Genomic DNA, 23,766 nt, shown 5'->3' on the forward strand with positions numbered 1-23,766 from the left:
TTATATGATCAGAAAGCTAACTTCTAAATTATAATTCGGTTACAGATACTCATATTTGTTTAATTGAAATGGGATATTTTTTCCATGTAAAATCTAATTGTTTCATTTGTTTATATCCCATGTCTTTTGTATATTTAGATTGCCAGAGTCAGTTACCTGAGGCTCATCAGTTCCCTAATAAAGTGATAAATATGGGGTTTTGAACTTCTAAATCTGAGGCCTTGAACTTTATTTTTTCCTGTTTGCAGACTAAAATCTAACTTTTTGTTAATATGAAGGACTCCCTGAAGTCTGTGCCCAGATTTACTCTCAATGTTGTCACCTCTCATTCCTTTATGTGAGCCTTAATTATAGTCAATCACTTTATTTATGTTCCTCAACTATGCTCTCCCTGCTGACACTGGGCATTATATGAAAGCCTTCTCCTTGTCCTCTCCTTGCTGAATGACTTTTACCATCCAGTAAAAGTTCCACTTTCTCTGTGAGTCATTTCACAACCTTCGGAATCTAAATGTCTGTAGCAATGAACGTTTGTATAGCTCATTTGATCTTTTAGACTAATTTATGTGTGTAGTGAGTAGAGCCTTGAAATAGATAAGCCGTAAGTCCTTCATAATTATTACATGTATCAGGACCGTTAAAGAATAAAGTGTTCTCCACTATATGCACTTTTTTATGTGTGTGTGGTAAGAAACATATAATATTTACCAAAGTAACCACTTTTAAGTGCACAGTTCAGTAGTGTCAAGTGTTTTCACATTATTGTGAAACAGATCCCTGGAACTTTTTCATCTTGCAAATCTCAAATTCTATTACCTATTAAGCAGTCCACTTTCCTTTTCCCCTCCCCCTGACAACCACCATTCCACTCTCTGTCTTCATGTATTTCACTACTCTAGATAAGTTACGTAAGTGGGATCACACAGAATTTGTCCCTCTGTGACTGGTTCACTTCACTGAGCACAGTGTCCTCAAGGTTCATCCATGCTGTAGCATATGATAAGACTTTGCTTTATGCACTTGTTAATTTGTCTGGAGTTTCCATTTTTGTGGAATGATCACTTTCTTAGACATTTCCATTTTTTTCACTAATATCTTTATTGTTAGCGATGGGCTTTCATTTATTTGTTTGTACTTATGTCAGAGGAGCACTGTCCCTATTGATCTCTTGAGTATTACTGAGAACAAGAATAAAATAAAGCAAAGACATGATGCACTGCAGGTATCTGAAGTCAGGGAAGAATATGTGCTGATTTACATGTTACTCATTTGTTAAACAGCTTTTCTTATACCTGTCAGTGAACACCAGTAAAATTTATACTCCAGTAAGATGATCAGATATTCCTGTCATGTATCTCTGGGTTCATTTATGGATAGTAAAACATATTTTGTGTTTAAATCCATGAACAACAATAATTTGCTTTGTCTCTAAATTAAAATAGTACCAGATCTCCTTCCTTTCATCTTAGTGTCTGTGTGGTGTCTAGCCTCGTGATACAGATAAACTAGGTGACTAGTAAGTATCTATATGGAGTCTGTTTCCCTACTGTGAAAATGATGTTGAAACTGACATAAAAATTATGGCAGTGAGAAATAAATATCATGCAGAAAACACTAAAGACATAATTATGCATATTGGTCATCTTTTAGTTTCTAAGCCCTGTCCGTCTTCCCCAAGGCTGTGGTACTTGATCCTTCTATAGGGAACACCCTGCCTCAAGAGGTTTATAGGACTGGCTCCCTTTTGTTATTTAGTTATCAGCCTAAATACCACTTAATCCAAGGGACCTTAGTTGACCACTTAATTCTAATAACATTGGCCCTTCCTAGAGTTAACTTTTGTCTACTTATTTTTTGTTTTCCTTATAAGACGTACTGCTATATGAAGCTATGTTTTTAATGTATGTGTTTATCTATTTCTCCTTTCTAGAAGATAAGCTTTATGAAAACAGAATTTTTTGTTGTTGTTCAGTTGTTGTTCTACTTCTAATACCAGCGCCAATTAGATAATAGTTTCATGATTAATAAATGACAGAATGTGTATAGTATTAATTATAATATTACATTTTAAAGAATAGTACAGAGATATCATAGTAAAGTGAAGAAATTATATGTACAAATACAAACACATAATATACACATATGTATAAATATGTACTTTATATACATATAAAAATGCATATATACAACATTTCTATTTACCTTTCCAAAAATGCTTAATCTTTTGGAGTCAATGTATGGCTGTTTCAGTAAAAATCTGCAATGAGAAAAAAAATAGTTATATTTTCTTGAGTCAAATGCACATGGGAATTCATTCTGGGCATCCACACACGCGCACACATACACACAAAACCCAGATCTCAAATTAGGAATACTTTAGTGGCTGGAGCTCTATTCATGTTGAAGGATCATAGATTCCAAAATCTTGCTACTCAAAGTGATGGTCCGGTTGTTGATACAAATGCAGAATTCTGGGCCCCATTCCAGACCTACTGATCTACATTTTGACACTATCCTAGCCAATTTCTTTATACTGTTTTAAAGAACCTCCTAGATTTCTTGGTCACTCATGCCTGTGTGGGAATGGTATCTGTGAAAGTTTAAGAATTGTAGTTAACTGGGAAGTAATAGACATGTAGATTATTGTAAATAAATAATAGAGTGGTTAAATTAAGGTTTCTCCCATTTTTTTTTTTTAAGATAGGGAGTGGGGAGGGGCAGAAGGAGAGGGGGAGAGAGAATCTAAAGCAGGCTCCATGCCCAGCACAGAGGCCAGTGCTGGGCTCAGTCTCACAACCCTGAGATCATGACCTAAGCTAGAATCCAGAGTTGGGACGCTTAACCAACTGAAACACCCATGCGCTGTAAGGTCTCTCCCATTTTCATAAACCCAAAGTAAATTTTAATTCCAGAGGGGAAGTAAGATAATTGTTTTATTTGGTGCTAAGAGTGAAAAGTACTTGAAAAAATGCACTAGTCTATGTGACTAACTTAGAAAAACTGTCCATTCGCTAAAGGATAAATCTCTGAATCAATATTAGTAGTATTAATGTATCATATACTTAGCTTCTGTCATTATAAGAAAAACAGTAGGAAAATGTGCACCCACTTACTTCACAGCTGCTATTTGGTCCTTTACTTCCACTGAACCTAACCTTCGATGAATCTCCTGCAAAATTTTCAGGCCCTGGAATCCACTTCCTCTGCCATCAAATCGTGCCGTGATGACATTATCTGTGTCAACAAGTACTGAATCCCAGTCAATATGGAACTTATCTGTAACCAGCTGGCCTCCTGGTTCTTCATCCCTGTAAATACCAACACATTGGACCAAAACAAGAGCAATTGGCACTTTAAAAAGAGAAATTTTAGCTTTCACACAGTTTAAAAATTTTGGAAAAGACCCATGTGGGCTATTAAAATTTCTGTTAATTCTTGATAATAAACCTGAAAGTATAATGCAATTTTCCTTTGTGAAATTTCAAATAAAAAGTTCTCTAAAGAACTGAAAATATGAAACAAGATTTAAAACTGTTCTAGGAGATTTTAACTCATTTTTCAAATGAGAGAAATGAAGGAAAATACATTCACATTTCATTGTCATTTCTAAAGAATAATGAACAAGTTGACATAAAGGTCCTACTTTATTGAATTTCTTCCAGTGTGTTTTAGAAATGTCCTGCAGATGGTATACAAAGGCCAAAGGATCTGATAGAGATCAGAACCATTTATGGAGACTTAATAATAGTTTAATAAGCATATAAGGACAACAGACCCAAAATGAAGTCACTTTTACTAAATTTCACCAAAACTTAATACCTAACTTAAATGCAATTTCATCCTTTCCCAGGATTGGAATTTTAAACCAATCACATTGGAATTTCATGATCTATACTAGTGAGGTAATCTACATGTTAAGACCCTTCCCGTAGCCCCCATCTTCCCCTTAAGGGAGGGTGACCTGGGATGAAACAGTCTTACTTTCTTTTGCTAAAACCCTTCTGTCCTACCCCATTCCTGCCTATAAAATGCTTCCACTTTGTACAGGTCTATTTGCTAGATGGGATGCTGCCCAAATCATAAATCATTGAATAAAGTCAGTTAGATCTAAATTACTCAATTGAATTTTGTTTCTTAACACAAGAAATGGACAATCCTAAAGAATTTCTGACTCAAAAAGAAATATTGCATTAACATTCCCTGTATTTTTTTTTTTTTTTTTTTTTTTGGTGGTGGAATTCTCACTAAAGAGAATTTAAGGATACATTGAGGAAAAATTATTTTGCATCACTAAAGTTAACAACAAGAAAAGGAAAGACATATGTTTGAAAAATTTGAATGCTATAAGTAAAGAAAGACATGCAGGTTATAAAGCATGAACATTGTCTCTGGAGGGATAAGGTGATAAAATTTTAAAAAGTCAGATTACAATGGTACAGTGGTAGCTTATTTTCTAGAATATAGAAAAGGTAAAAAAGCAGCCTCGCATAAAATCACAGATTATCTAGATCCAAACCTAGATATAGTTCAAACATGCATTTGTCCATGTGATAGATTTAAAGAGCATCAAACATGCAATTTTCTGAGAACATCTCCAATTTTATTTGAGCTGCATACCAGAAATTTTCACCCTATTCACTCTCCTGTCAAGACACCAAACTTTCTTGGTTGCTTTATGCAAATGTGTTGCTTAGAAGCACCAGTACATTACAATACACAAACTAATCCTCATCAACAAGCTTTAAGGTTATCAGATTTGCTAAAGAAAATAACTTCTGGGCAGCAAATGGAACTGAACCGGGGCTGTGTGAAACCAGTGAGTTTAGGTAAAGGAGGAGGTAGGGAATGGGACAAAATAATGGACAACTAAAATTTACTAGATGCTGTTATCAGCTAAATTTTGTCTCTCAAAATCCATATGTTGAATCTCTGACGCCTACTGCCTTAGAATGTGACTGTATTTGGAGATAGTGCCATTCCAGTGGTGAGTCCATTAAAATCAGGACTTTAGGGTGGGCCCTTATCCATTTGACTGGTGTCCTTAAAAGAGAAAATTAGGACACAACAGAGACCTGAGGTACAGGAATCATGCAGAAGAAAGACCTGTGAAGAGGCAGCAAGAGGGAAACCAGCTGTAAGCCAAGGAGAGAGGTTTCAGAATAGGTAAAACCTGCTGACACCTTAATCTTAGACTTCTATTCTCCACAACTGTGAGAAAATAACATTTCTATTATTTAGTCTGCCCAGCCCTGGTAAACTACTACAGATGTCTTTTGTGGTTTAAATACTTAAGATCTATTATTTTATTTACTATATACTACCAAAATTTATTTAACCTTTCTGGGGAGGAAGTTGTCTTTTGCATGGCTTGTTACATGTATTATTATTATTCTGTAAATAAACTGTGCCATGAAAGTGGGTTAATCATGATCTCCCTCCATCCCCCTTTAAATCACACAATTAATGATGATCCCATGACCCAAATCTAAATCTGTTTTGTCCTTCCATGGTGTCTGCAATCTTTAGCTCTTCTTGTAATTTTATTTTTAATTTTAATTTTTAGTTTTTGCAACATTACCTCTTTATCAGATTATTGGGAATTGTTACTACAAATATCCACATGCTTGTGCCTAGAATTCTGATTGCCTAGTTCAGAATTAAGTGTGGAGTTGCTATTTTTTCCAGATTCCCAGGTGATACTGATATAACTTGTCTATCATTTGAGAAATAGCATGAATCATTATGCTTAGCACATTATGCCGGAACACAGAAAATGCTGTTGAACTAGATCTTTTCAGGGAAAGTAGGCTCATGTGAGGTTTTAAATGGAAGGACCTTAAAAAGCCTTTAGTTTATATAAAGATAACTATATTTTGAAGCTTGGGGATTTACTGCAAATACTAGAAAGCAAACCATGATTCACAGAGAATAAGGTACAATGATTAACTTCAGTTTTTAAGCTGAGTAAAAATATGACCATATGAGTCCCAATTTACTCTGAATATAATAGATAGGCAAGAAACTAAAACTCCCAAGTTTCAGTTTCCTTATCTTTAATGATGGCAAGATACTGTCCTTTTCCTCAAAGAGTTTTATATGCATTAAATGACATAATGTATTTGAAAATACTCTCTGAAATATAGTAAGCAATTTAAGACAATTATTAAATTCATGAAACAATAGAAACTTATTATTCTTTTGTTTGCAGCCAGTGTTGCTTATTTTGAGCATATATTCTTACAGTTAGAATTGGAGAACTGTATAAAAGCTTTGGGCCAATTGTGCAGAAATTAAACTGGGCAGTGTCTATGGATAAAGGTATTGTGCCATGTCATATGAGATATTATGTCAGATGGACCAATGATACCTAAAGACCTATAAGAAAATACAAAAGTGTAATCCACAGATCCTTGGGAGTGATGATCAGAGTGCTGTCCTTTATTAAAGCAGAATTTTCCAACTTTACACACTGGCAGCTGCTCTAAGGTAGCATTGTAAAATGTTTTGTTGACATGGAAGATAATTTTCCAATTTACTTATGAACTATTGCATTGTTCACAGCTACTTAATGAGTTTAAAACTAAGTGTAGACAAAATGTTAATAAGTCACAGACATCTTACGGCAGGCAAATAAATTATTTTTTAAATACAGTTTAAAATAACGCACATTTTTCAAACTTAATGATTAATAAATGGTTGTAGATTTTTATAAACAAAAACCTTCAATCCCTTACTCAGGCTTGAAATACCCAGAGGAAAAAATAACAATTCCACTCCTTTGGTATTTTCTCTAAATGGCCATTTTTAACTTTCAACCTTGTCTTCACAAGTTTTCAGTGTTAGAACACACAATGATATCAATACATTACCAGTCAATGACTTTAACACATTTCTCCCTCTAGGTGGGTTTGTTGTTCTTTCTTTTTTGGTGCATGGTACAGGCATATCTATTTCAAGATGAGTTATGAAAGAACATGAATTGGTTATGCAGAATTGGTGAGCTTCAATTTATTTGGTTCTTCTTTGTCTTTCCCTGAGTGTCATCTTCATCTCTTTTTTAAGCTCTAAGTGCTTATTATTTTTTTAAAATTTTAATACCAGTATAGTTAACATACGGTGTTATATTAGTCTCAGCTGTACAATCATCTTCATCTTTTTTACTATGCTATTTTGTTTTACTCTCTGTTTTAGAAATCTCTGGGGGCCCATAGAAAGGAGGGTGTTTCAAGGTTGAGAGTAGGGACATACAGTTTTGTTGAGGGTTGCGGTAAAAGAACAATCCCACCTGTTCTAAGCAGTGGAAAGATTGCAGCAACATGAAATGTGTATTTCCTAACACAGGCAGCAAAATCAAATTAAGACTAAACTTTTCTTAGAAGTTAAAGTCTTGGAACATTTATTTCAATACTTTCAGCACTAAGCATGTCTGTATGGATGAAGAGTTCAGGGTATGAGCATATAATAAAATATAGAAAGAAAGATGAGTAAACACAATATCCAGTAGACTTCTAAAATGACAAAAGAATCTTTATGACTTAACACCATGTACATCAAAACTGAATTCAAGTGAAGACCAACCAAACTGTTCAGACTACGTGTTTGGTCAGGTTCACAAATTGCTATTTAAATTCATGTAAAGAGAGCTGAAGATCTACATTTCGGTCCTGACTTTGTTAGGATATGCTGAGTTACCCTGAGTAATTATATGCTGCTTTTATTTTTATTTATTGTTTTTTTTGTTGTTACAAAGTAGTATGTTGTAAATAGTTAAGATCACATCCAGTACATTTTAAGAAGTCTTTTCCTAACCAGTAAAACTTGGTTACAATAGATGGAAGGAAAGTATTTTTGAAGGAGTATACTTTCCTTGACTAGTCTATTGCATGGCAGAATTTCTTTTCCTACATGGTAGAATTTGAAAACTGCTACACTAATAGCTGCTCATCTGTCCACTGGGGCGTGGAAGGAGGGGCCACAATAGAAGGTGAGTTTGACATAGGACATTTGCCTTAAACAATATTTGTCTTGCCTTAATCTGGAATTTACTTAATAGAAATTTATAGTTAGTGATGGTTTAGTTGTAACATATGAAGTTTGACCTCTTTCAAGCAATACATGCATAGTGATACATACATTGGCTAAGGGCTTCTTGGCTAATTCCTTCTATTTCTCATTTTAAGATCCTTAGATTTCTTCTCATGGGTGGATTGTTCTACATGCAGAATAACAAAATGACTTTTCTCATATATTTACTTATTGCAACATGTGAGAAATAACATTATTTTTTTCCTATCAGAGAACTGTTTCTTGTCCATATCCCCGTCTTCTTCCATTAAGAATACCACTAATATCTGCAACTTTCTGATCCGTGGTTTGTTTACAATATAAGTTTTGGCTGAACAGCTTTGTTTTTTTCTGAGTTATAGGGAAGTGTTTGATATGGTCAGTGTTATTTAGGCTTCTGCCTACATCCTTTCTTACATGGCAAAGCCTGTGTTTCTGGTGGTGGTTATGATAAGGCCTACCTGATAATAACACACAAAATTAGGCTTATCAACCAAATTCTCAAATTCTATTACTCTTCAACACTTGTGTTCATATACTTGCATTCATAGATCCTGTTCAGTGTTAAACGTTTTAGAAAAATTGCATTAATCCACTGGGGTTAGGGATTATAGAAATGTGGGGTGCCATCCTGAAAAGGGTACAGGTGGTATGATGATAGGACCAGACTGAGTTGAGCCCAGGTGCAGTGGCTTTAGACAATTTAGATAATTTCTGAGTCTTAGTACAACAACAGTCAAGTTTTTTTCTTTTATTTAGTCTAAGGGAAAATTCAGTTGCATTAAAAATGTTCTGCTTTTCACAGTGGGTGGGTCTTTTAGTTAATTCAGAATAAAAGGATGTGTACATGTAGGCATTTGTTTTGTGTGTGTGTATACCTGATTTCTTTCCACACATAGTCATGTGTATTTGTACATTGCATATAATATGTGTGTCCCTGTATGTGTAAGTTCTTTCTTCTCCTGCTTCCAAAGATAATTCTTCTGGCACTAAAACAAAACCAAGAGAATCTTACCCTGGTATACTTTTCTGGATTATAAAACTTGTGACATTGAAATTAGGGTTTTTTTTTAAGTCATTTTTTTTCCCAGTAGGTTTTCTTTATATTCAAAAAGCTACTGAAACAAGTAATTTAATGCTTTTTCTTGATCAGAATTTAGATCTCTGAATTTGGGAGGCTATTTCGCTCTAGTAAAATGGGATCTTTTTTATCCTTCTACTTCTCTACTCAATCTCTTCTCCTTTCCTCCTATTTTTTTTTAATAGAATAGGCTTCCTCATATCAGGGTCAGTTTCTTTCTATTAAACATATTTTTCCTTGTTTTGAAAGGGTTTCAGTTAGATTTTGTTCATTGATTTCTCTTGAATAAAAGCCAGAGATTGAATCCTTAGTATGATATGAAAACTGCATAACAATTATCATTAGAGCAATGAAGAAAAAGCAGAATCCAGTTCATTAAATCAAGTTATTTCTATTGTTATAGGAAGCCAAAAAATGAAAAGCTTATCAGAACGCAGGTTGAGACACTGAACAGCATGGATATTAATGAGCCAGCTATAAAACTCAAAAATGGACTGTTAGTATTATCCACACAAAATTAACCTCAGGATAAACATCTTAGCACATGAAAATATTGGAAGAGAACCAACAGAAAAGGGCCTCAGGGATATCTCACAGAAATGGCGCAATAAAATGGGAGCAAGTTCCAATCTCCTAATCATCTCTGCTGTCAGAGTCTTACTACATTAATTCTTATCCATTGGCCAGTTTCCATTTGGAATACTTTCTAACAGAGTGGCTGAGGAGGTAGAAAGAAAAGGGAGTTTGGTGATATTTACTTTCAGTTGCTGGGAATGACTATATCATCACTGAGGTAGGCCAGCATTTGATCCACTTCTTTGGATCTCTTTAGAGAGGGTCACAGTCAAAAGAAAGTTTAGCACATTGCATAAACAGATCAAGAACAGATAAACTGGCCTTATTCTTGATGAGTATGTAACTGTTAGGTAAATCTCCTATACAGCAGGTCTGCTTTAGATATTATAATACAAAATATTCTACATGTTGGCTTAACAAACGGAGGAATTTTCCAGATGAAAATAGAACAAAGCATGTATATTTTAAAAAAAGGAGCAGTTGACTATCTCCTTAACAGTGTCCTATTTCTTCATTTTCTAATGGAAAATACAATTCAGCATGGGACTGTTGTGAATGTTAAAATTGAGGCAAGCAATACATGGGCTATATATCAGGGATTACAGTGGATTCCTAGTAGAGAAATGGATGATAATCACATGCAAACTTTGAATCTGCATGTTATCCTCATTAGGGCATCATTCACCTTCAATAATATTTGGTGGTTATATACTTTTTTTTTTTCTTCTAACTACAGGACCTGGATTCTAGAAGTTAGTTTATCAACTGAAAAATGTGCCTGTGTAAACACAGGTGATACTAAGCTTACTTTATGTGTCAGTTAAATAGAAATAATAATAACTATAGTGCTAATTATGGACAATTATTAGAAGAACAATTTTACAGTTTAGTAAACTGAGACACAGGTAAAGCAGCTGTAAACCATAGATGAATAACCCAGATCTTTGAAAGAACACAATTATTAAAGTAGACCTTAGTGAAATATTAATTTTCTATCTTTGACATGTAAATAATTACATTCTTAAAAAGAATTTATGATTCTTAGCTGGAATAAATAATATAAGATTCTGAAAGTCTTATTTATTTATTTTTTTTACCAAGTTCTAACTCTGGGCCTTTTCCTGAATTTATACAATATCTTTTAAATGCTTTTCTCCCTAAAATTGTTTAGGGAAAAGTAGTAAAAGTCCAAAAATGTACCTTTTGGCTAAGTTTTCACCTCTTGGTAGATGTCTACCAGGTGACACACTACCAAGCACTTCTGATTACAACATCTGTCCTATTGTACTCATTGGACTATGAGAAAAAAAGTAAAATAATGTATAAGTATTATCTTGTAAACAGCATGATATATAGATGATTTTTCCATGAATATCCATATATATTAAGATTTATGTGTACATATATTTTTTAAAGATTTTATTTATTTGACAGAGAGACAGCAAGAGAGGGAACACAAGCAGGGGCAGTGGGAGAGGAGAAGCAGGCTCCTGGCCGAGCAGGGAGCCCGATGTGGGGCTCGATCCCAGGACCCTGGGATGCTTAACGACTGAGCCACGCAGGCACCCCAATGTGTACATATTTATGTAACACTTTTTATACTTTTAATTCTTAAAGATGTAGTAGTTTCTGTTCAACATGTATTCATTTGGTATGATATGTTTCATGTGATGGATTAAAAGGGAGATGATGCCAACATAGATGTCACTGGGGTTTTTGCACAGCTTTTCCAAAGATGTTAATATTTGGAGGTAGTCAGGGACACACTTTATTACAATATAAGAGAAAGCTCTAGCAATATATTAAGACCTCGAGAAAAAAAATTGAAAATCAGTAGAGGCACCTTGATTTAGGGCAAGTTATAGATGGCACAGTAGCTCTCAAACTCACTGGGTCCTTCTGTGTTAGGCTCTTTGGTGAGAACTGAGAGTTCCAATTATAGAGGTTGCAAAACATGGACTAGAATAAGCAGTGAGTGAAGAAGGGCACACGTAGACTGGGTTTATAATTTTGATAAAACTATGATAAAAAGGGCTAGAAGAGAATGCCCTCAAAGAGGAAGTGCAAATACCCACTTCCATGCTGAAAAAAGCAGTAATTCTAGGTAAAAATTTTATTTATGATTTAACCCTACAAGTATCTTAATAGGCATATTATTCTTTAAATATGGTTTTGTTTATGAAGTTTAATAGTTTTGAGTTTCTTCCCCTATCTCATTTCTCCTAGATACCCTGTAAATTTTAGTGTGTGATTTTGTATAATACTTGTTTCTCAGGGAGACACATGTGATGTTATAAGAGGAAGACCTTTGCTTCTGGCAGACCTTTTCATTGTCACTGCCAACCCTTAAGTCTGCTTTGCCTATATCTGCATAGCCTTATATGAGGCATAGTGCAGTATTTTTATATTTAAAGCAAACAGTTAGAAGAGATAAGAGAATCCTCAAGTAATATGTCATTGATGTACTCTAACTTGGGGTTTTGTTGAATTACCAAGGGAAAAAGCACAGTATCTCAGCATCTCTAGTTTAAATTTTCAGAGACATGTTTAATTACTAATATATTTAATATTCTATCATAGATTTTAGAAAAAAATAAATCATTAAACCAGAAAAAAAGAATGATTTAAATATAGGTATATCCTTACATCTATGACCCAATATATGACCATTGAAACTTTAAAAAACAGAATAAATTCGCAAGTATTTCTTATGAAAAGCATTTAGTAGCATACCTTTAAATATGAACCATACTTGTAGGTTTTAAACAGTATCATTCGTATGAAATTATAATTCATGCCATTCATATGAAATCATTAATATCTGTATTAAGAGAGGAAGAGAGCTAAAATGGTATATATTTGAAAGTAATAGAAGTGATTTTATATATGTCTCTCCCTCTGTATATAGATCTGTCAATTTAAAAGAATCATCAAAGAGAATATAACTTCTGCATTATTTACACATTTTCTGTAAATTTAGAATTTTTTTCCCTGTGGCACCTTCTCAAGACATCAACCTTTGAATGTGTACACTTGTAAATAGTACTAAGAAGTTAATACTGACATTTACAATGCATTATCTCTAGATTGTGAAAGAACAAGGCCCAATTTATTCAAGAAAACTGTGAAACACAACAATCACTGAGATTCTCCCCTTCCATTACCTAGATTAAATGCCACTGTCTTGTCTTAATCATTTCATCTGCATTACAGTGTGGGTGAATTTTTCATCTACTTAAATGTGGAAGATTAAAAAACGAGAAAAATCAGAAACTTAAAATTTAAGCTTTGACCCGTATTACATGGAAAGCAATAATAATCATTCTTTGAGGCAAGTACTAGCTATCTCTATTGTCCATATACATTCAATATATGTTTTGTAAGAAATGGAGAGTGAAATAGATATATATTTGGCATGAACAAGTGGAAGGTGAAATAATGTTAGAGAAGTTTTAGAATATATGTCTTTACTCTTGGGAAACAAAACAAACTTCTTACAATCTCCTCCACTCAAAAGTATATGAATCCACAGAATAAATGATGGACATAAAGACTTTTCAAAAAGTGAACATTTTAATTAGAATTTGGAATTTTATGAAATAGTCTGGGTGAGAATTTGATCTCTCATGTGGAATATCTAGGAACTTAATCATGATTTCTATAATTATTTTACACCAATGCATTAACATGGTACAGGTGGAAAAGGTTACATTCTAGAGATTATTATAAATTTAAGTGGGAGGAAAAATAATATCTAAGAATTTGGTTGTTGTGAAGTCTCTATTGATTCTGGTCAGCATTTTTGATAATTTTCCAATAATAATTATGCAATGGGCTATGCAACAAGATGGAATTGAGTAATAAAAAGAGCAGCTTTTTGATCCATAAAAGAAATAAATTAAATCTCGAGTTCCAACCCTAATTTTGTCCTGCTGATAATCTTTGAGATAATATACATGACATATTTTAGTCACAGTTTCTTTGTGTTAAATGAAGACAATGATATTTATCCTGCATGGTTTCTGTAAGATTTAAAGGTGGTATTTCCACATTCTTTTTTATTAAAGATTTTATTTATTTATTTGACACAGAGCGAGAGAGAGAGCAAGCAGAACCGAGGGAATGGCAGGGAGGGGAGAAGCAGGCTCCCTGCTAAGCAAGGAGCCTGATGTGGGACTTGATCCCAGGAGCCCGGGATCATGACCTGAGCCGAAGGCAGCCACTTAACTGACTGAGCCACCCAGGTGCCCCGGTATTTCCACATTCTTAAAATGATGTCCCTTATCCAATAAATAATCTTATTATTTTAAGATGCTCAATAATCAAGTGTTAAAGAGAAGCATTGAAAAGATAACATGAAAATCAATCATTATTGGGCATTATCCAGAAAGATTATTAGAGAAATGAGAAATGGACCTCACATTTTTCTGAGTGGGATACCACATGGCAGAGAAACTGATTCATTCAAAAGCTGAATTTAAACACATTATAAACTCTCAAATCATTTGTATCTCCCTCAGTCCCTATCTTGATTAAGTTCATTCCCAGTGACTAACTCAGGGTTGATTGATTTGTTTGACATACATTCATTCATTCATTCTGTCAATATTTTCTGAATACAAATAATATTCCTGTCAGTGTTAAGGCAAAACAATACAAAAGGAGTTCTTATAATCAAGGAGTTTACAATTAATGGAAAAGAAAGCAAAGCAAACATTGTAACCTGGTGTGGTTATATAATATAACAGGTGTGCATAGAATTTGAAGAAATACATCTTCAAGTGTTGAGAAGTTTTCCAGCTGGCAAAAAAAACAAACAAACAAACAAAAAAAACAGGAATGATTGAGAAGCTGGTATTTTCCTGAATAAAGCAGTTTTTTTTGTTTTTTTGTTTTTTTCCTTTTGTTTTGTTTTGGTTTTTTTTTTTTCAATATCTAGAGACTGAATCTCTACTAGGGGGTAGGTGGAGTCAGATTAAATCAGGAGAGCCACATTTTCAGATATTTATCACACAAAGTTCACCCTAGCATCAGAGTAGAAAAGCAACTAAAAGAAGATAGAGCAACAAACTATGGAAAAAGAAGTGTAGGAAGAGAGCAGGGTGGCAGATTGGAATTGACTCATCCAGATATGGTGTCTGTCTGTACGGGGCTTCAAAAGAAGAGTGTGGGCTCTTGGACAACCCCATTGGTTCGAAGATGAAGGCAAGACACTTGCAGTCCCATGAGCATGTTATCAAAATTTTAAACAGTATCCATATTGTTTGTTCAAAGTAGGTTTATCAAAAATAATGATATCTTGATTGTTGGATATCAATCAATCTTGATTGTTGGACATGAGTGGCTGGATAATTTCACTCACTACATATGTATTAATTAATTATATCCTGCTATTTAACAGAATAATTACATAGAAAAGAGCTGACGAACAGCTCACTTCCATCTAGATGACCACGTTTGAGTACTCTGATATGCATGACATTGTGTGAATGCTGAAACTACCTACATAAAAATGAATCATGATCTCCAGTTAGAATGACTTAGTGGAAAACCAGTAGTGGCTGCATTCATCTACTTTCTGGACATCATCCATTTATTCATTCAACATGTATTTGTGGAGTGACTCTTAACTGCAAAAGCTAACTGCTATGAGACATATGGAATACATAAAGATTTTAACATTTCTATTAAGGTGCTGAAATATTCCATAAGCCATTCTATAAATTATTTTTCTCACTTACTTCTAAACTGGATTTTCCTCCAGAAGCCTTGGTCCAAAATCTAGTGGGAGTCAGATTTCCCAATAAGCCTATAAAAAAGCATCCTCATAAAAATTGTCACTAGAAAAGTGACAATATGATTGATATGGTTCAAGATATATGGAGGGCCTTTGGATAGAAGGCTATGGCTCTAGAAGGAAACACAGATTTGGAATTGTAATAAGATACAGATGGACAGATGAGGGTGAAAAAGTTTCAGGAACATAAGATTTGATGGGTGACCATAAATTCATTAGGATTTCAAGGAAGATGGATTTAGCAAGAAAGAACAAAGTCATAGAGGCATGCCAGAGTATGTTACATTCTGGAAATTAATTTGTTTCACAGTCACTGCCTCCCAGAGTTAGACATTTGTCAGGTGTAGCAATGATATGTTGAACATGAAAGAGTAGAAAATGGAAGAGATGATTTCTTACACTGAACTAAACTTCCCAGCTCCATACTGCTTCTCTTCATGGATATAGCAAACAAACAAACAAACAACTGTTCATTTTCAATATCAGTATATCTGTCTGGATTGTGTCCTACCAGGTTCTAGGCATTTAGGTTCATATGTATTTATTGAATAAACATCTATAACTCTAAGCTATCTCCCGCGTAATCTATAGTCTTACACCATAAAAGAATGACAGATTAGTAAGTTTTTATAGGGTTCCTCTATGTGTGCCAGGCATTATGGAGACACACTTAGCAAATCTAAAAGGATTATAGGTTTCAAGATGCTTATCTTTTTATCTCCCCCCAGCTGTGGCATAGCTTCTTGTACAAAAAAGCGACATGTAAATGTGTTATACTAAATTACATATATATGAGTAGAAAATAAAAATAACAATTCAAGGTAATAAATGCTGAAATGGATATAGATATATATAGTATAGTTATAAAGATGAATATAGACTACTGGGTTCTTAAAGGCACCTTATAATGTTAAAGACTGGAGAAAGACAGGCATCTGAAGGGAGAATAAAGAGTAGGAAAGAAAAAGGGGGTGATGACCCCATAGAGACCACTGTAAATGGAGGTCACTGAGATTTATCTGTAGTGGTAATGCTTCACAGATTTTCTATTACAGTAAAATATTCTGTTGCCATTGATTCACTTTTACTTTCAAGATCACGAAATTAGGTTGGGGTTTCAGAAAATATGGCCACAGAGAGGTCCTCAGGACCATTTCTTCTGAGGTTCCATAATGAAGATTTAGTAGAAAGGGGATTCCAAATTGTCAGAGGCTACTTTCTTCAAGGCCAATCTTCTTTCCAGCTACTCAGGTATTTGCTGCATCCTGTCTCCAACTGATGTATTCGTCATAGGATTTCCTGGATGTAAATCCATCTGTATAGGTGAAGAAAGGACTCATAGTCTGTCAGGTAAGTTGAACATGAAAGTCTGTCAGGTACTAGATACACTGCACAGAAGAGCAAAACAGTAGTGACACCAAAATCACTAAATCATCTCTTAGCCTAATTTAAGTAATAGTCACTTTATTATTTCTCACTGTCTCTTTGCCCATTTAGGAAAAAAAAATTCAATTATACTTTCTTTTTTAGTGGGGATTCCACTTGTTACTGAAGACAGAGTTTAATCTTAAGAGAAAAAAAAAATATGCCTTTAAATTATAAGCAACCTGCAAAAACACATTAAAAAACACTTAAGCCGTTCTCACCCATATAGGTTTACAAGCATAAATATTTTAGAAATTATTATGCATCTTAAAACACTAGACCACTTTATAAAAATGAAGTCAAAAAAGAAAAATCCTGAGTTTGGTTTAGTAAGTCATATTCTGTAAAACTTCCGAGTATTTACCTCTGAAAACCAAGGAGTTTGGATAAAGTAAATTAATATTTGCTATAATTGGCATATATAAATAAAAATACTTTCATTTTTCCCTTTATCAACCAAAAAAATAGCAAAGTAAATTCTGTAGGCTTGACTGTTTTTTTTAATCTGTTTTCATGATGAATGTGTATTACATAACTATAGGTGCTAAATTACGTATTACATATTTCTATCGATAATTTTAAAAGTATTTGTGTTTTTATTTTTTGTTGTATATTATGTGAAAAATCAAACAGCTTTCCCTACTAGATCATCTTTCTCTGTTATTTTTTTCCATAATTTGTAATGGTCTTTGATATTTTTTGAACTTTTTCATTTTAATTCTAGTACAGTTAACATATAGTGTTATATTAGTTTCAGGTGTATGAGATAATGATTCAACAATTCTATACATTACTCAGTGCTCATCATGTAAGTGTACACTTTAATTCCCATCACCTATTTCACCCATTCCCTCACCTGCCTCCCCTCTGGTAATCATCAGTTCTCTCTAGTTAAGGGTCTGTTTCTTGTTCTCTCTCTCTCTCTCTCCCTCTCTCCCCCCCCCCCTTTGTTCTGTTTCTTAAATTCCACGTGAGTGAAATCATATGGTATTTGTCATTCTCTAATTGACTTATTTCGCTTAGCATTGTCCTCTCTAGTTCCATCCAAGTTGTTGCAAATGGGAAGATTTCATTCTCTTTTTTATGGCTGAATAATATCCCATTGTATATATACACCACATCTTTTTTATCCATTCTTCTATTGATGGAAACTTGTGCTGCTTCTACAATTTGGATATTGTAAATAATGCGGCAATAAACAGAGGGGTGCATATAGCCTTTCAAATTAGTGTTTTTGTATTCTTTGGGTAAATACACAGTAGTGTGATTACTGGATCAGAGAGCATTCTATTTTTAAGTTTTTGAGGAACCTCCATACTACTTTCCAGAGTGGCTGCAACAGTTAGCGTTCTCATCAACAGTGCATGAGGATTCCATTCTCTCCATATCTTTGCCAACACTTGTTTCTTGTGTTGTAGATTTTAGCCACTCTGACAGGTGTGAGATGTTATCTCATTGTGGTTTTGATTTATACTTCCCTGATGATGAGTGATGTTGGGCCATTTTTTCATGTGTCTGTCAGCCATCTGCATGTCTTCTTTGGAGAAATGTCTGTTCATGTTTTCTGCCCAGCTTTTAATTGGGTTATTTGTTTTTGGGGTGTTGAGTTGTATCAGGTCCTTCTGTATTTTGGATACTATATCGGATATGTCATATGCAGATATCTTCTCCCATTCCATAGGTTGTTTTTTTAGTTTTGTTGATTGTTTCCTTCGCTATGCAGAAGTTTTTTATTTTGACTTAGTCCCAATAGTTCAGTTTTGCTTTTCTTCCCTTGCCTCAGGAGATGTAACTAGAAAAATGTTGCTATGGCCTGGGTAAGAGCAATTACTGCCTATGCTCTATTTTAGGATTTTTTATGGCTTCAGGTCTCACATTTAGGTCTTCAATCCACTTTGAATTTATTTTTGTGTCTGGTATAAGAAAGTGGTCCAGTTTCATTCTTTTGTATGTAGCTGTCCAGTTTTCTCAACACCATTTGTTGAAGAGATTATCTTTTTTCCATTACATATTCTTGCCTCCTTTGTTGAAGATTAATTAACCATATACTTGTGGGTTTATTTCTGGGTTTTCTGTTCTGTTCTATTGATCTGTGTGTCTATTTTTGTGCCAGTGCAATACTCATTTGATTACTACAGATTTGTAATATAACTTGAGGTCTGGAATTGTGATGCCTCCAGCTTTGCTTTTCTTTTTCAGGATTGTTTTGACTATTCAGGGTCCTTTATGGTTCCAAACACATTTTAGGATTATTTGTTCTAGTTCTGTGAAAAATGCTATTGGTATTTTGATACGGATTTCATTAAATCTGTAGATTGCTTTGGGTAGTCTGGACATTTTAACAATATTTGTTCTTCCAGTCTGTAAGCATGAAATATCTTTGTGTTGTCTTCAGTTTCTTTTTATCAGTGTTTTATACTTTTCAGAGTATCGGTCTTTCACCTCCTTGATTAAGTTTATGCCTAGGTATTTTACTATTTTTGGTACAATTGTAAATAGGATTGCTTTCTTAATTTTCTGTTTCTGTTGCTTCATTATTACTGCATAGAAATGCAGTGGATTTCTGTACATTGATTTTGTATCCTGCAACATTACTGAATTCATTTATCAGTTCTAGTAGTTTTTTGGTGGAGTCTTGAGTTTTCTATATATAGTACCATGTCATTTTGAATAGTGTTAAGTTTTACCTCGTCTTTACCAAATTTGTTGATTTTATTAGTTTTTATTATCTGATTCCTGTGGCTAGGATTTCCATTACTATGTTGAATAAAAGTGGTGAGAGTGGCCACCCATCATCAATGAATGTTGTACTTTGTCAGAATGCTTTTTCTGGCTCAGTTGAAATAATCATATGGTTTTTATCCTTGTTCTTAATGTGATGTATCATGTTGACTGATTTGCCAACGTTGAACCACCCTTGCATCCTGGGAATAAATCCACTTGATTTTGATGAATAAGTTTTCTAATGTATTGTTGGATTCAACTTGCTGATATTTTATTGAGGAGTTTTGAATGTATATTCATCAGAGATATTGGCCTGTAATATTCTCTGTATAGATAGATAGATAGATAGATAGATAGATAGATAGATAGATAGATAGATAGATAGATCTTTTATTTATTTTTATTTTTTGGGAGTGTCTTTATTTCATTATGGTATCAGGGTCATGCAGACCTCATAGAATGAATTTGGAAGTTTTCCTTCCTCTTGTATTTTGGAATAGTTTGAGGAGAAAAGGTATTAACTTTTCCTTAAATGTTTAGTAGAAGTCACCTGTGAAGCCATCTGGTCTTGAGTTTTGGGGAATTTTTTGATTGCTGATTCAGTTTCATTGCTGGTAGTTGGTCTATTTAAATTTCTATTTCTTCCTTCTTCAATTTTAGTAGCCTACACATTTCTAGGAACTTATCCATTTCTAGGTTGTCCAGTTTGCTAGCATATAACATTTCATAATATTCTTATAATCCTTTTTATTTCTGTTATATCAGTTGTGATTTCATCTTTTTCACTTCTGGTTTTATTTATTTGAGTCTCTCATTTTCTATGAGTCTGACTAAATGTTTATCAGTTTTGTTTATCTTTTCAAGGAACCAACTCCTGGTTTCTTTGATCTGTACTATTTTTTTTTTTTTTAAGTTTTTATTTCATGTATTTCTGCTCTCACCTTATTATTTCCTTCCTTCTACTGGTTTGGTGTTTTGTTATTTTTCTAGCTCCTTTAGGTGTAATGTTGGGTTGTTTGAGATTTTTCTTGCTTCTTGAGGCAATTTTGCTGTATTTTGGATCATTATGTTTTCCTTTTCATTTGTCTCCATGTATTATTTTTTTTTATTTCCTCTTTGCTTTCTTGGTTGACCCATTCATTGTTTACTAGCATGATATTTAGCATCTTTGTAAATGTGTTCTTTACAGAATTTTTCTTGTGATTGATTTCTAGTTTCATAGCATTCTGGTCAGAAAAGATTCCTGGTATGACTTCAATCTTTTTAAATTTGTTGAGACTTATTTTGTGGTCTAACATGTTGATCTATTTTGAGAATGTTCCATGTACACTTGAAAAGAAGGTGTATTCTGGTAATTTTGGATGAAATATTTTGAATAGATCTTTTAGGTCTATCTGGTCCAAAATGTCATTCAAAGCCACTGTTACCTTGTTGATTTTCTTTGTATGATCTATCCATTGAGTTAAAAGTCCCCTACTATTATTGTATTACTATTGATTACTTCCTTTACGTTTGTTATTAACTGCTTTATGTATTCGGGTACTCCCAGAATGGGTGGATAAATATTTACAATTGTTATATCTTCTTCTTGGCTTTTCCCCTGAATGATTATATAGTGCCCTTCTCTGTCTCTTGTTACAGTCTTTGCTTTAAAGTATTTTGTCCAATATAAGTATTGCTACCCTGGCTTTCTTTTCACACACCTATGCATGATAAATCCTCCCCATACCTTCACTTTCAGTCTACATGTATCTTTAGGTCTGAAATGAGTGTTGTATACAGCATATAGATAGGTCTTATTTTTTCATCCATTTTGTCACCCTCTGTCTTTTTTTTTTTTAATTTTTTTTTATTTTTATTCTTATGTTAATCCCCATACATTACATCATTAGTTTTAGATGAAGTGTTCCATGATTCATTGTTTGTGCATAACGCCCAGTGCTCCATGCAGAATGTGCCCTCCTCAATACCCACCACCAGGCTAACCCCTCCTCCCATCCCCCTCCCCTCTAGAACCCTCAGTTTGTTTTTCAGAGTCCATCGTCTCTTATGGTTCGTCTACCCCTCCGATTTCCCCCGCTTCATTCTTCCCCTCCCGCTTCCTTCTTCTTTTTTTTTTCTTAACATATATTGCATTATCTGTTTCAGAGGTACAGATCTGAGATTCAACGGTCTTGCACAATTCACAGCGCTTACCAGAGCACAAACCCTCCCCAGTGTCTATCACCCAGTCACCCCATCCCTCCCACCCCACCCCCCACTCCAGCAACCCTCAGTTTGTTTCCTGCGATTAAGAATTCCTCATATCAGTGAGGTCATATGATACATGTCTTTCTCTTTTTGACTTATTTCACTCAACATAATACCCTCCAGTTCCATCCACGTCGTTGTAAATGGCAAGATCTCATTCCTTTTGATGGCTGCATAATATTCCATTGTATATATATATCACCTCTTCTTTATCCATTCATCTGTCGATAGACATCTTGGCTCTTTCCACAGTTTGGCTATTGTGGACATTGCTGCTATAAACATCAGGGTGCCCGTACCCCTTCAGATCCCTACTTTTGTATCTTTGGGGTAAATACCCAGTAGTGCAATTGCTGGATCATATGGTAGCTCTATTTTCAACTTTTTGAGGAACCTCCATACAGTTCTCCAGAGTGGCTGCACCAGCTTGCATTCCCACCAACACTGTAGGAGGGTTCCCCTTTCTCCGCATCCCCGCCAACATCTGTCGTTTCCTGACTGGTTAATTTTAGCCATTCTGACTGGTGTGAGGTGGTATCTCATTGAGGTTTTGATTTGGATTTCCCTGATGCCGAGCGATATTGAGCAGTTTTTCATGTGTCTGTTGGCCATTTGGATGTCTTCTTTGAAAAAATGTCTGTTCATGTCTTCTGCCCATTTCTTGATTGGATTCTTTGTTCTTTGGGTGTTGAGTTTGATGAGTTCTTTATAGATTTTGGATACTAGCCCTTTATCTGATATGTCATTTGCAAATATCTTCTCCCATTCTGTCGGTTGTCTTTTGGTTTTGTTGACTGTTTCCTTTGCTTTGCAAAAGCTATTTTTATCTTGATGAAGTCCCAATAGTTCATTTTTGCCCTTGCTTCCTTTGCCTTTGGCGATGTTTCTAGGAAGAAGTTGCTGCGGCTGAGGTCAAAGAGGTTGCTGCCTGTGTTCTCCTTTAGGATTTTGATGGACTCCTATCTCACATTGAGGTCTTTCAACCATTTGGAGTCTATTTTTGTGTGTGGTGTAAGGAAAGGGTCCAGTTTCATTCTTCTGCATGTGGCTATCCAATTTTCCCAACACCATTTGTTGAAGAGACTGTCTTTGTTCCATTGGACATTCTTTCCTGCTTTGTCAAAGATGAATTGACCATAGAGTTAAGGGTCCATTTCTGGGCTCTCTATTCTGTTCCATTGATCTGTGTGTCTGTTTTTGGGCCAGTACCACGCTGTCTTGATGATGACAGCTTTGTAATAGAGCTGGAAGTCCGGAATTGTGATGCCGCCGGCTTTGCTTTTCTTTTTCAACATTCCTCTGGCTATGCGGGGTCTTTTCTGGTTCCATACAAATTTTAGGATGATTTGTTCCATTTCTTTGAAAAAAGTGGATGGTATTTTGATGGGGAGTGCATTGAATGTGTAGATTGCTCTAAGTAGCATTGACATCTTCACAATATTTGTTCTTCTACTCCATGAGCATGGAATGTTTTTCCATTTCTTTGTGTCTTCCTCAATTTCTTTCATGAGTATTTTATACTTTTCTGAGTCCAGATCCTTTGTCTCTTTGGTTAGATTTATTCCTAGGTATCTTATGGTTCTGGGTGCAATTGTAAATGGGATCGACTACTTAATTTTTCTTTCTTCTGTCTTGCTGTTGGTGTATAGGAATGCCACTGACTTCTATGCATTGATTTTATATCCTGCCATTTTACTGAATTCCTGTATGAGTTCTAGCAGTTTTGGGGTGGAGTCTTTGGGGTTTTGCACATAAAGTATCATATCATATGCAAAGAGTGAGAGTTTGACTTCTTCTTTGCCAATTGGGATGCCTTTGATTTCTTTTTGTTGTCTGATTGCTGTGGCTA

At 34.5% G+C, this 23,766-nt stretch overlaps 1 protein-coding gene across 1 annotated transcript in view; it reads right to left on the reverse strand.

Moving 5' to 3' along the window:
• The window catches only part of DPP10 (dipeptidyl peptidase like 10), a 131,447-nt gene that overhangs the window by 15,504 nt on the left and 92,177 nt on the right, over positions 1-23,766 (reverse strand). The window contains exons 13-14 of the mRNA XM_064586433.1: positions 3,114-3,308; positions 2,203-2,257 (exon numbers count right to left, since the gene is read on the reverse strand). Of these exons, the coding sequence (XP_064442503.1) occupies positions 2,203-2,257; positions 3,114-3,308 (250 nt within the window). The remainder of the gene's footprint in view (positions 1-2,202; positions 2,258-3,113; positions 3,309-23,766) is intronic.

Source organism: Mirounga angustirostris, unplaced genomic scaffold (genome assembly GCF_029215605.1).
Source record: "Mirounga angustirostris isolate CCGP_5_RB_7025 unplaced genomic scaffold, mMirAng1.0.hap1 SCAF_3, whole genome shotgun sequence".
Classification (NCBI taxonomy): Eukaryota; Metazoa; Chordata; class Mammalia; order Carnivora; family Phocidae; genus Mirounga; species Mirounga angustirostris.